General features: G+C 35.2%; 1 protein-coding gene across 3 annotated transcripts in view; it reads right to left on the minus strand.

The window, feature by feature from the left end:
- The window catches only part of STRN3 (striatin 3), a 67,555-nt gene that overhangs the window by 36,953 nt on the left and 17,235 nt on the right, over positions 1-13,367 (minus strand). For all 3 annotated transcript variants that reach the window (XM_075503081.1, XM_075503082.1, XM_075503083.1), the window contains exons 2-6: positions 8,787-8,890; positions 3,623-3,696; positions 2,057-2,138; positions 1,574-1,753; positions 965-1,097 (exon numbers count right to left, since the gene is read on the minus strand). In XM_075503081.1, coding sequence (XP_075359196.1) covers positions 965-1,097; positions 1,574-1,753; positions 2,057-2,138; positions 3,623-3,696; positions 8,787-8,890 — 573 coding nt within the window. The remainder of the gene's footprint in view (positions 1-964; positions 1,098-1,573; positions 1,754-2,056; positions 2,139-3,622; positions 3,697-8,786; positions 8,891-13,367) is intronic.

Here is a 13,367-nt window from a genome sequence, read left to right on the forward strand (position 1 = left end):
AAGAGTCAAAAAATGAGTGTAATATCTTCGTATGTGCTTGGAGACTTACTTATTAAATAACCTTTTTATCAGACTATCTAGTGCCTTAGAACAAAAAAGATTCAACCAATTGCTTGGTTAATCTATTTACCAGAAGTACAAGTTAATACCAAAGGTATGGTGGAAAACCCTTCCTGACAAGTCAAGTTGGGAGATTAAGACTTGCGTCAAGCTGAGCTAATGCTGCTAGCTATTTAAGAAAATTCAATGCAGCCAGAGGGGCCAGCATGCTACAGAATACTCTACTGAGCAAAAAGTAATAAAACTGTCAGTACACCGTTCATAAATCAACCACTTTACATAAAGAAATCCCAATGACAGGAAGACTCTTCCAGTACAGGAGAAAAAGAACTAAAAAGGAACAGTTAATATAGTCTATGCTACCTAGAAAGCTGCTCACAGAATGGAAAACTAAAGCAGAAAATAAAAAAGAGCAAAACTTAATTGAACCTTAAACAGAAAGTTACTGGAAACAAGTCTCTGCTAGGCTTTTAATATATTTAGTAAAAAGCTGCCTAAAAGGAAGTATTAAAAACGTACTTGGCATGGAACTGGTTCCCCCCCCCCCCCCTACATAATTTAGTTTCTTCTAAGGAATTGTCCCTACCTTCTCCAAAATTCAGAAAGGATGCCAATTGTATTGTGCTAAATTAGCCTCAAAGGGACTCAAAGTACGCAGAGAAGCTGAGATGGCCAAATCAGTTATCTCTTTCAGCAATTAATTCACATTTGCAAACACATTTTTAAGTTTTCAAGGTAATATTAAACCACCAAATTTATCAATAACGCATCTACTTATAATCCATTCAGATAATGAAGGTACAAACATCTTAGCATGACACATAATTATCTGGGAAAAAAGATTTCCCTTTTCAAAGGGAATTTCAGATCTCTATTAAAAAAAAAATTAAAAAAGGTCTTTTACTTTGTGTTTCTTATTTATCCGGTGCTTTTCTTTTCCTTCTGTAATATCTTCTATCATGTCACTCTCTTCTTCTTCATCACTATCATCTGCGTTTTCTAAGAAGTTAAATGTTTCGAGAACATCACCAGAATTCCTACATAAATAAAAACATTAACAGCGAATCCATTTTACTTGCTGAAGAGATTTTAGAAGATTAATCAGATTAAATGTAATTGCTACCTAACAGCTTAAGAGCTTTAAAATTAGCAAAACAACAAGAAATGGTTATGAAGAAGTTTCTACAGCTGCCCAGTTCCTTATTATAAAAGCACCACTCAACAGAATCTTTGCTTAAAACAACTCTAAAGTGCTTATATGACATAAATTCAGCTTCAATACACTGTCTATTTTCCTGTATAATATATATGTATAATATACATATATGTAATATAGATACATATGTTCCTATGTACAATCAATTTCAGTTAAGTTCATAATCATTTGTAGTCAGCTGCACTCACAGGTGTTGAGAGACTCTAGAGTTGAAAGTCCAATGTGAACTGACCAGTACATATCAATGACTAAGTAAAACATACTTAAACTTAATGCATTTCTTATCTTTTCACTTACCTTTTGATCTCCTGTCCCTTTTGTTTTGATGAAGGAGATTCACCCCCATTGAGGATTTGTTCTAAGTTCTTTGTCTCTACTGAACCATTTGGTTCTGAATTGGAGAGCCCAAGCAAAGACCTTACCCGCTGGGAGCGTACATCCAATATTGTATCTGTATAACCTACTTCCTGAAGGTATCTAGATGCATTAAGAGAAGAAAGAAAGGGGAAAGCATATTTGAGGGAAAAGGAAAGAAATTAGCATTGACTGTTAAAAACTAATGGCACTATTATATCATTTATGGAAAATAAGCTTCATCGCTATCCATCTGACATGGAAAACCTTACTCTATACTGCTTAAAGCTCAAGACTACGGAGTCCTGAAAAATGAACCACCATTTGTGCACCTCAATTACTCCGTTTCATAGAATAAACATATATACAGCTCCTCATACTTCAGGGAAAAGTTTGAATACACCAATATTCAACAATGTTACTTACTGTCTTAGTAACTGTCTGCCTTGCTTCCAGGTCAATTGGCTATTTTGAGGTACTGCAGGAACCTCCGTATCTTTGGTTTCTTCTGAAAGATACAGTGTCATTGTTGGGTGGGTTTTTTTGTTCTGGTTTTGTTTTGTGTTTTTTTTTTTTTTTTTTTAAGATAAATTTACTTTTTACAAGACACCAATAAAACTAAAAGCAAATCTTAAAAAAAGCTTTAAATTAGATGCAGTCTTATGCACTGTTTTTTAATTAAAAAATATTTTTTTCTAATTCTTTGCTGAAGCATCAAGCAACTAATTTAACAGAACAGAATCAGTTAAAAAATCCTGACCCCTTACATGCAGAAAGGGAACTAGAAAAATATTTAACTTGTACACAAAAGAAAACCTTGCCCTGATCAGCAGAAGTGCTACTGCTAAGAAAACAGGCTATAACTCTTTCACAAAGCAGAGATGCTTAGAAAGCAACATGGAAAATATAGTTAAAATAAGAGAAGCAATGACGTATATCAGCATTTGGAGAAAACAAACATGTCAAGTTTAAAACAAATTCCATCAATTTACTATCAACAATTAAAATCTAGACCCACTGCACTTCTACTATGGCAGAGACTATAAAACATGGTACAAACTAATAGTTTAAGGATTTTAACATCTAACTTATACTGCTTTTAAACACATATGAAAAATACCATCAAGCAAGAAATATGAATTATGATCTCTAGTTTCAACCGGGTATAAAAGACCCAAAATGTGGCAATTCTAAAGCAGAAAACAAACAAGCAAACCCCCCAAAAGGGGGGGGGGGGGTGGATACAAATATGTAGACCACAATTTTAAGGCACATTACACAAATACAGGCCAACAGTGCAACTTCCCAAAGACCTATATTTCAAGAGAGGCCACATGCAATTCTGCTTATTAAACAGTCCAATGTTGTTACAAAAAACCGCTTTCCTCTCTCTGCAATATTGTGAAGAGCAAAACTGTTATGATCAACTTTATAACTACATTACAAAATCAGATGCACCCCAGAGTACCAATAACGATAGCCTAATTTTTCTCTTAGGACTTTTTTCCTCGATTTAAGATAAAAACAGAAGCTCAACAACATTTTTTCCAGGCCAATGCAGTACAATTTTTTTTCTCATTCTTTAAAAACTAGCATCCTATTAAAGGACCAAAAACCAACAGTATTTCCTATGTTTATTCTGCACTTATGCTTTCCTTCTGGATGGATGGCACAATGGCAAAAAAATATTAAATCCTTCAAGAAGGGGTATTATAAGAAATAATGAGAAGCAGCAGCTAAATAAGGAATTGTGGAACTCTATTTAAAGCTTTCTTCGACATTCAGAGCACTTTCAAAAAAGGAAAGGTCAATTAATTTTGATTTTCCAGCTAAACAACATATACCCAATACCAAACCTTTCCTAGACACCTTCTCTATCACACACCTAAGGAGAGTGGGAGGAAGAGTGAAAGCTGCAGTAAACTGAACAGAGCAAGTCTAGAACAGTGTATAAACAGATTATACTAAAACAGGCTATTGTAAAAAAGTTACCTGATTCAAAAGTTGGCATTTTCAAGTCACCTTGGTTCAATTCTGTGCCATATTTTAATTTATGATATTTTGCCCTGAAAAAGTATGCAAATGTTTCAAATTAGCATATAATGCTTTTATCAACTCAAAACATTCTACTATTCCCATTTAAAACAACCATACTAACACAATACAATTTATCCAAATAAAACTGTTGCGATAATTATTGCATGATACAATTATTTCTAGTCTTTCAAGAACACAGTTTTGAGATAACCTTCTTAGAATTATTCACAATTATCAAATAACTTAAAGATGAGAGTTTAGTATGTTCTCCAAGAATGTGGGTTTTTTTCATGTGTGTCAGCTACTAAGAGAACCTTTCAAAAACCAGTAGGTTCACCTATTTAGCAGAGATTATGTTTTCAGTTGTAGCACTGTAATAGCTAAGTCAATCGCACTACGATGAATGAACCTCACATTTGGGATTCCTGCCTATTTGCCACCTTCAATTTGCACTTCAGTTTCTCCCCTGCTCTGTCTTTGCTTATGATAGAGATCTTTCCCTCTGAGGAACCATGTTACAGTGCTAGATTCCCTCATCACACGTATTCTCTTAATGATTTTCTCTTCCTCATTGACTGGAGGTTTAGCTTCCAATTCCTGCTCACTCCACCTATGCAAACATGCCTCACTCCTTCCCATCTCCTGATCTCTGATACCCTAACCTCTCCTTCTCCATCACTTTTTAAAAAAATCGGTCTTGGTGATACTATTTCCATGCAGGTATGCATGAGCCTTCAAAATCTCATTCTCTACCCAACCTGCCCATCAAAATGCCTTCAGCTCCCTTTACCTCCAGGAATATCACATGAACTACCTACACCTATATCCTGGAATTCTCTGACTTTATCCTAGACCTTTCACAATTTGACTTTTGCCTCACAGATCCTCTGCAAAAATACTCAATCTCAGGGAAAAGAGCTCTAGATGTTCTGCAGTAGAGCCAAGGTGAAAGATCTCTGTAAAAAAGTTAGCAGCCACATTTTAAAGAAGTCTCTATAAAATACAGCTGTCTTCATAATTCTAAATTAAACATTTGACCAAAGTTTTCAGAGTAACTGAACTATATCTAGCTTCCACCAATTTTAAAGATTACTCTCGAATATGAAACTTCGAGAACAGACACATAATGGAACACATGCTGGACAAAACCAAGGCTTTCCAACAAATTTGCTTCTCAAATGACTGAGCCACTGCTGCAAGTTTTTCCAAATAGAAGGTAAAATTTAATCTCAAATGCTGCCTGATATATTTGATGGTATAGAAGATTTTCTTCTGAATTATGGAAGTTTCTACTAACATTGCAATTAGGAAGGCTCATTAACAAACTGTCAGTAGATGGCACTATTGACCCTTTATAGCAAGATAAAATCCTGCATTTCATAGCAATTACATTGTAACTAAAAAACTGTAAGGCTCCTGAAGGCTAGGTATTTGTGTGACCTGAATCTAACTGACTGTCAATTAAATAGAATCATAATTTTTAAAATTATTTGTGAATATGTTTATATTTCATCCATGCACTAGTAAGACTCTCTACCCTAAGTGTTCTCTTTAAACTGAGACACAAAGCTTTGTTCCACATTGTAATAGGGCAGTGTTCCACCAAGCTTCCCAGGTAAAGTGTGCATATTATGATTTATATGCCCTATAAAGTACTGTACATTGGGGGGGGGGGGGGGGGGGGTTCCAACCAAAAAAACACCCCACCACAAAACAAAAAACCCAATAAAAATGAAAATAATTACGAAATTGTGAAGTTATTTAACTTAAGCTGACAAAATATTTTTGCTCAATTCATAATTGAAGCCAATAACGCACTGTAATTGAAAAGCCAACCTAAATTTGTTCAATTTAGAGCTGTGGCAAATACTATTTAGGAGCAGTTGTTCCATTTTGGAGCTACAATTTCAAAACATTAATTAAAATTCTGCTTTAATTGTTCATTAGAGAAGATAATGATGTATCTGATCTAAAATTATACCAATGACTAGCCACTACAAATAAGCCAAAACATTGCTGCATGTAATGAGATCAGTTATGTCTTCCACATCACATCTGATGCTCAACTTCAATTTTACAGTAAGAAATTAATCTTATTGAGTTCCAATAAACTATATATTTGCACACATATTCCTCTCCATATTGTCACACAAACAAGGGTAATTATTACATATCTTAAAAATCACTAACAAGCCACAGTGTTGTTGACAAGTCAGTGACGTTACTCCCCCACACTCCACAGTAACTCAATTCTACAACAGGCATCTTTTGAATCCTTTGAGTATTGACTTGCTATTCTTCCAAGGCTAGATTTCCATGAGTGAAAAAGTAGTAGTAGGAGAAACAATGCCCCAAGTTGATTTAACTGCTTGCTGCTATTTAACTGTTGAATCCTACCACTCAGTTGCAACGATATAAGCCAGCTCCAGTCCAAACCCCATGAAGTCAAAATATAGCCACAATTTTATGATCTCAGCAAGTCTTCATAATTTAAGCACAGCACTATGCTAATGAAGCTTGGAGTAGAGTGGCCTAGAGTACACAAGAGAAGAAATCTGGCTGGGTCTGCAAATCACCATAAAGGAATATCCACTAGCTACACACAAAATCCCATACATATAACTACTTAAGGCCTAATTTTATTACAAAAATTCATACAGAACTACCAAAATATTTAAGGACATTAAAATAATAAACAACATTTTACTTCTCTAAGACATTATCGCACCTGTTCCACACATACTTAGAGATAAATGCTAGAAATATCAAACTATTTTGTAACTACTACTGCATTTTATTTAATCTTACACACTGATGTCCTGTTTCATACCCTTTTTCTGAGAAATCACAACGGTCATCATTGTCTGAATGAGTTGGTTTCTGACTCCCTATAATGTGGTATTTCACTGCAAGAAACTTTTTGACAGCATCAGGGAGTGAGCAACAAAAGGAGGAGAAAGGGGATGGAGGGAATCAGGTGCAACACTGAAGATTGCTGTCAACAATTTTCAGATCTGAAATTCTCAGCATTTATTTTGCTTTGGGGCTGGTTTCTTTTCATTAGTTGTGATTCTTCGCTCAGAGGAACAATGGCAAAAAAAAAAAAGTTTATTATCCTGAACTCTTCATTCAGTACAACAACCAAGAAACTAACATACTATCATTCTTGGATGATTTACTGGCAAGTCAGTACCTGTGCTTACTTTCCTTACTCAATCCATCATACTTTCGCAATTAGAGGCCCTCAAAATACTGGGCATTTGTAGCAGAAAATAACAGAAAGCTTCCTCGTTGCCTCACACACATCCACCAATCAACCCCAGAGTTTCAGTTCCTGTTTTTAGCAATCTTCACGACAATTCTGGCTGGGACTTAAGCAAGGATTTTCCTCTTGAAAAGTATGCAGTTGGCCTGTACCCACTAGCCACAAGAACTAAAGCAAACTGTATGTTCCTGCTGTTCTGCTTCTGTTGTACATATGATTACAAGTTTCTTGTCCATCAGATGGATTTTGGAATTTCAAGGGAAATCAAACTACAAAGGCAGCTGCATTTCAGGGGGAAGCAGGAATGAGGTTTCACCAATGCCATTCATCTTCAAATTCTGCATTCTGTTATATGATGTCTTCACACTCCAGCTGTAATTAACTGCCTCTGATTTATCTCAATAAGTAGGCAATCCTAACAGCCTTATGGCGTGCATCTGCAGAAAGTCTCTATGTGCGGCACACGCAGTTTATTATTGCCAAAATAACCAAAATGTTTTCCTTCAACTTCAGAAAAGTTACTTATACCCAAGACACTTGGGTCTGCCATAACAGCACATTATTCCTTTGATATGTTCAATGTTCTTTAGCGTACATGCACCCCAACGCTTTGCATACTTTTCGTCTGCCTTGCATCCAGAGCAACTTGCACATTACCAGTACGATATAACAATGTCACTTTCAGTCTTACACTGTTTGGAAACCTTGAGTTACTTTCCATTTCAAGGACAGGGCTGAATGAAGAAACAGATCCTTTCTGCCTATTACTTCACCAGAAAACACATGATGGGCCAATACAGCTTTCTGTATGAACATACGCTATTTTCTGAAGCACCTTTACACTGGACACTTCACACAGAGGTATGTAGCCATCCTTGCCAAAACATTAGTTTTTAATATGAAACCAACTAATCAAAGTTGTTTCTGTACTAGTCACTTACTCATACTAATTCATAACGTAAAATACATTTAGACATACATACTCTTGGACAACAAACTTAAAAATGTCCACATGAAGCCTCACTACACTTTGCTACAAAATTTTAAGTTTACTCTGGCAGCAATGTTCCCCTCAAATCAAAATAAACTATAAAGGCTACCTATTTTGTTCCCTGATCCTCAAGATATTTACACTGTTGGATTCAGCTACTTTTTAAGAGCAAGGAAAATTAAATGTAAGAATTGAGTCCACTACTAAAAGTACAGGCACATGACAAGATTTTCCTAGCGTTTTTGCAAAATTAACTACTAATATTGGTCAAATGAAGTAGCCAGGCAACACAAGAGCATGTAGATTTGAAGGACATGAGTCTGCATGGATTGAATGGAATTTTAATTTTTAAAGCATTACATTAATGCTACAGAAAATGTGCCTACTGAGACTAGAAATTCTAGTATCTACCACATGAAAAAACAAGACTTCAAAATGTAATACTAATTTTTAAAGGATTCTGTTCTGCCACAAAGTATAGTTTTCATCATGCAACATATACAAAATAGTTGTAGGGAATCAAGAGAACAGTATTTTTCAACCTTTCAAGTTTAATACCACTGAAGAGCAGGTAAAAGTATACTAATAAGGTATAAACGTTTTTGGAACGTTTATTCTTACTAAGCATACCATTACTCTAACTCGGAAAAGGGAAACTGTCCAATTTCAACTTTCTGTGTTTAAGACACGAGTCCAAACAATTTTGAAAGTTTTGCAACTTTTTATTATAGCAGACACCAAAGTTTATCAGAAAACGTAGTATAAAGATGACCAACCATAAAGACAGTTTACATAATGTGATGGAACTTTTAGTCTGCAGAGTATTCCAGGTCAGATAAAAGCTGAACAATTTGTATACCTACCTTTCTTGTTTTAATGCATATTCTAACATTTTTATTCTTCTCACTAAATCTTTCTTCAAATTTTCTTGACCCTTTCTTTCCCCTTGTAAAAACGCTATCCGAGCCTGAAAACACAAAAAAACCAAAAGATAATGGATTTTATTCCATACTGTTCCCAAAACAATGAAGTCTAGCACTGAAGGAAAAAAAAAAAAAAAAAAAAGAAGAAACTGTTTTGCATTAATCACTTCAGTCAGTCATTAACAACAAAAATATTTCTGCACTAGAGACCGAGTATTATTTTCTGTTCATAAATGTTGGGGATTTTGCTTTGAAATAAAGGTATTAAAGTTAGTATAGTAACTCTAAAAGAAGGCACAAACAGCAATCATATGAAGCATTTTAATATATGCACACATTTTTTTCCTTATGGCACTGTCAGCATAAATTGTTATACATTTTCTTCCAAACCCAAAGCTATATTAAAACAGGTACACAGCATACTTTTAAGTAATTTAGTTTTTAATGACAGTATATTGAAAAGATTAAGAAAGGGATACATGAATTAAAATACAGAATTTACAAATCCATTATACAGGAAACAACTATATTTTATGGATTCACATTTTACTTACTACTGAAGACAGCTGAAGGTTAGAGTATCACAGGAGAATTGGGTTTAGTGTCCTGTTCTATATGGAGAAAAATGCATTTTTTTAAAAGCATCTACCCACCTAACTTACATCATACTAACATCACTCACCTAACTAACATCATACTACCCACCTAACTTACAAAAAAGCAATGAAGCTTCCTACTTGCCTGCTAACCTAGTAGATAACTAAATTCAGTAGAACATACAAGCTATCTCAACTAGTGCAAAAGGTCTAGTGGAAAACTTTGAAGTAGCTGAAAAATAAAGCTAGTAAGTCTGTTGAAAAAAATAGTAGTCTCTTCACTACAAAGTGAAAGGGCTTATATTTTGTCTTTTGCAAGCCAAAATCCTAGGGAAGACAAGGGAATTTGCAGATGTGAATACAAAATTTAAACAGTTAACAATATTACTGGATTTGCCATCATTACAGGAAACCACAAACTCATTTGTCCTCATTATGACTTTAAATTGACTGAAGTCATTGTGCAGCTAATTCAAGACAAGATTCAATATAAAATTTTCTTGGAAGAGGGATTAAAAAAATAGAATAAGGAGAGTAAAGTAGAGACCACATTGCTCTACAGAGCTTAAGATCAACAACACAATTTCATTACTAAAGGAGGCACAATTAAAAAAAAAAAAAAAAAGCAGAGCTATAATCAGCCCCTAATCTATCCTTGAAGATTTTTTTAAAGGGAGTGGTTGTACACTTTCATTACTCTCAGCAGTTAGAGCGTGAAACAGTCTAACCAGGAGGATAGCATTCTTACATTGCTCCTTTCTCAGGACTAAGTGATACCGCCATATAAAACTTCACACATCAGCCCTGATTTTAGCCCCTCTGGCCTTATGCTCAATGGTAAACCAAATTAAAATGTGTTCTTCTACCTCGCATTTGCTAACTAATGATTTAATCAATTAAAATTTAAAATCCTAGTAAGAACAAGACAGTTACAAGTATTTCAGTTAAAAGTCTGTCATGAAAGCGCTCTCAACTAACCACTGCCACTTAGTGAGAAAAAGTAATGCACCAAACAGTGCATGGTAACAGAGAAGAAAAAACACCCAGAGTTTGTCATGCATTTTTGAAATACAGATATTTCAAGATAAAAATGTAGAGACCAAGATCCAGAATCAGCTATTTTAAATAGTGGGCTCCCAATAGAAGGGGACAGAGGAAGTTGAGCAAACCCAACAACTATACTTAACTGCAGTTGTTACTTAGATTCTAAAAAAATACTATAAAACTGACTCTAATCCAATAGAAAGTTAACAGCCTTCTGGAGAAAACTACAATTATACATAATTTGCACTCCTCTAGTATCTATAGGCAGCAAATGACCAGACAATTTCACAAGCCCAACTTGTTATCCCAATTTTCACTAGTCAAGGACAAGACAACAAAAAGCAAACAGTGTCCTTGCACATAAATACAAAAGCACACATAAAATAGTTACAGAAGTAGGGTTTTTTTTTAAAAAGTAATATATTACATGCACATATGCACAACACCATACTTCAAACATTTGGAAGCTACTGCACGGAGACTCTTTTTACAAAAATAAAACCAGAACTAAATACTTTGATAATTATCATCTAAGGAAGGTTATGAAAGCTCTTATGCTCTTTGACTTGAAAGCAGTACTCAACTCTTTCCAAAACTCAGGTCTTCTGTAAGTGACAGTCTTCTCCCCTTCTATTAGTCTTCTTTCATTGCGCAGCACCCTTTTATAACTATTTGACAAATCCTAGTTGCCAGCTGCAACTGTTGGGCCTTAATTTCATCCTCTGTTTGCTGATAATGGAGAGGAAAATAATACAGCTGTGATCATACACACAGAGAGGCATCTGCCTCCTAAGTGCTCACAGCCAAACTATTTCCTTCTTCTGGAGTACTTGGCCAAGCAGAATCAAGTCTCCGTATTTACTAGGTATTGCCTAGATGTCATACTTTTCAACTAGACAGGTTAATGAGCTAAGGATTTTGAGAATCTATATAGTACAGAAATAACGTTATAAAAATAGAAACAAACAAAACAAAAAAATCCACCCTACAAAAAAGCCCTCAAAAATATTCTGTACAACAGTATTTATAACAATCTTCACAGGGTCCAAAAGGTTGAACAGAAAGGTTGCCACACAAGAATGCACTTTGTAGTTGGGTTTTTGACATTTTTGTCAATAGCAGCAGACTTCTTTTAGCATCACTTTCTGTAATGGCTTGTATACGCATTTGATTGATTTTAGGGATTTTTTTTTTCTCCACTGTAACTGTCACGTGGCTAAAACCTAACAAGTTATCTATGCAGAAGTTAAGAGCTTGATCTTTAGAAATATGGAAAAATCAATTTACACTTTAGGAACACTTAGTCATCAAGACCCTCAATACAAAACCAAGAATAAGATCACTGCAGATTTGCTGTATAAATTACATTAATCAACCTGCTTCCTTAAGTCTTGAACTGAGAAGTAAGGGGTGTCAAAACTATCACTTGACATATTGCATGACTATGAGCCCTAAGAATTAACACAGAATTTCCCAACACCAACTTTTTTGAAAAGCAGTAAATCCTGGGTTCAATAAAAACAGATAAAGTAAACAGATCAGCCTCCCCCAGGGTTGTTGTACTAACTTGGGTTCCATACACAAAGACAAATCCTTAAGAAATGCTCTCTACGTAATACAACTTTCTCAGTCCTTAGGTATTCCTTTCCTTTGAAATAGTTCTCAGGAGAGGGAGATTTGATACGATTTATAACTATACTGATGATTAAAGATTGACTAGCACTAAAATTGGGAAACAAAATGGCACAGAACAATTTGGTACTCACCTTCCCTCCCTCCCAGTTACGACAGAATTCTTCCCATTGTGTTAAACCAATTTGTAAGTCCCCAGGCTGATAGTAAGAGGAGCAATCCTCCTCCTCCTCCTATTTCTGTTCCCTCTACTATGCTGACTTAGCTGCTTCTGCTGCCACACATTAAGCCTACTGAGGAAATAATTCTATTTATTTTTCATTCAGTTCTGAATTACATCAGTTTCCTGATCCGACTCTGCATAGCCATGGGAGTACTTAGGCTGGCACAAGGGATGCAAACAGGATACCAAAGTAACAGCTCATTTCAGTGACAACATGGTCTTAGATCAGCCTAAACTGACCGTTATATCATAACCTGCATGTCCAGGGCACAAGAGTTGCAAAAACAAGACAAGAGAGATTAAGAAAGTCAAATACAAGACAAGCCCTAACTCTTTTGAATTACAAATTCAATCAAAATGTATTTTTAAAAGTATATTAGCAAGACCATTTCTTAAGGGAGAGAAAACATGTTATTTTTGAGCACATGTATAAAACACTAGTTCTGTAAACAAAAATATGGCCTCCCATGGCTTTAAAAAAATCCAGCTGAATTTAGTTATGTACAGATTCTGTTAGAATATTTTCCCCACAGACAGGGTTATGCTTCAGACTCTTCAAACAACCTCAACCAGGAGCCTCTTTTTCAGGGTAGATTCCTCCTCTTCTACCAGCCTGTCCACTTTCATATTTACAGTATTTTCATGGATCTCTGAGATCCACTATCTTTCTACAAAATTCAGTGACACCTGATAACTCTGGTCTCCCTCTACACCTTAGCCCTCAGCTGTAAATAAGAGTACCACCACAGGAACTTACCCAGTTTTCTTATGAAAGTGAATTCGGGGAGATCTGAGAAGCAGTTAGTGACAGATACTTTGTATTTGTGCAAGGATGCATGAAATAATGCCTGAAACTAGGCAAGACAGAATACAAGGATAAAAAGAACTACTGAACAGCTACTTGAATAGTATGGATCCCACAAAAAAGAATTGTCTGAGGTTAAGTAACTACAGAATGCACATATAGAGGGGGACAAATAAAAATTCTAACACCTAATATTCTAGACTTTGTAAACTTAATATTGT

This window comes from Mycteria americana, chromosome 5 (assembly GCF_035582795.1).
Source record: "Mycteria americana isolate JAX WOST 10 ecotype Jacksonville Zoo and Gardens chromosome 5, USCA_MyAme_1.0, whole genome shotgun sequence".
Classification (NCBI taxonomy): domain Eukaryota; kingdom Metazoa; phylum Chordata; class Aves; order Ciconiiformes; family Ciconiidae; genus Mycteria; species Mycteria americana.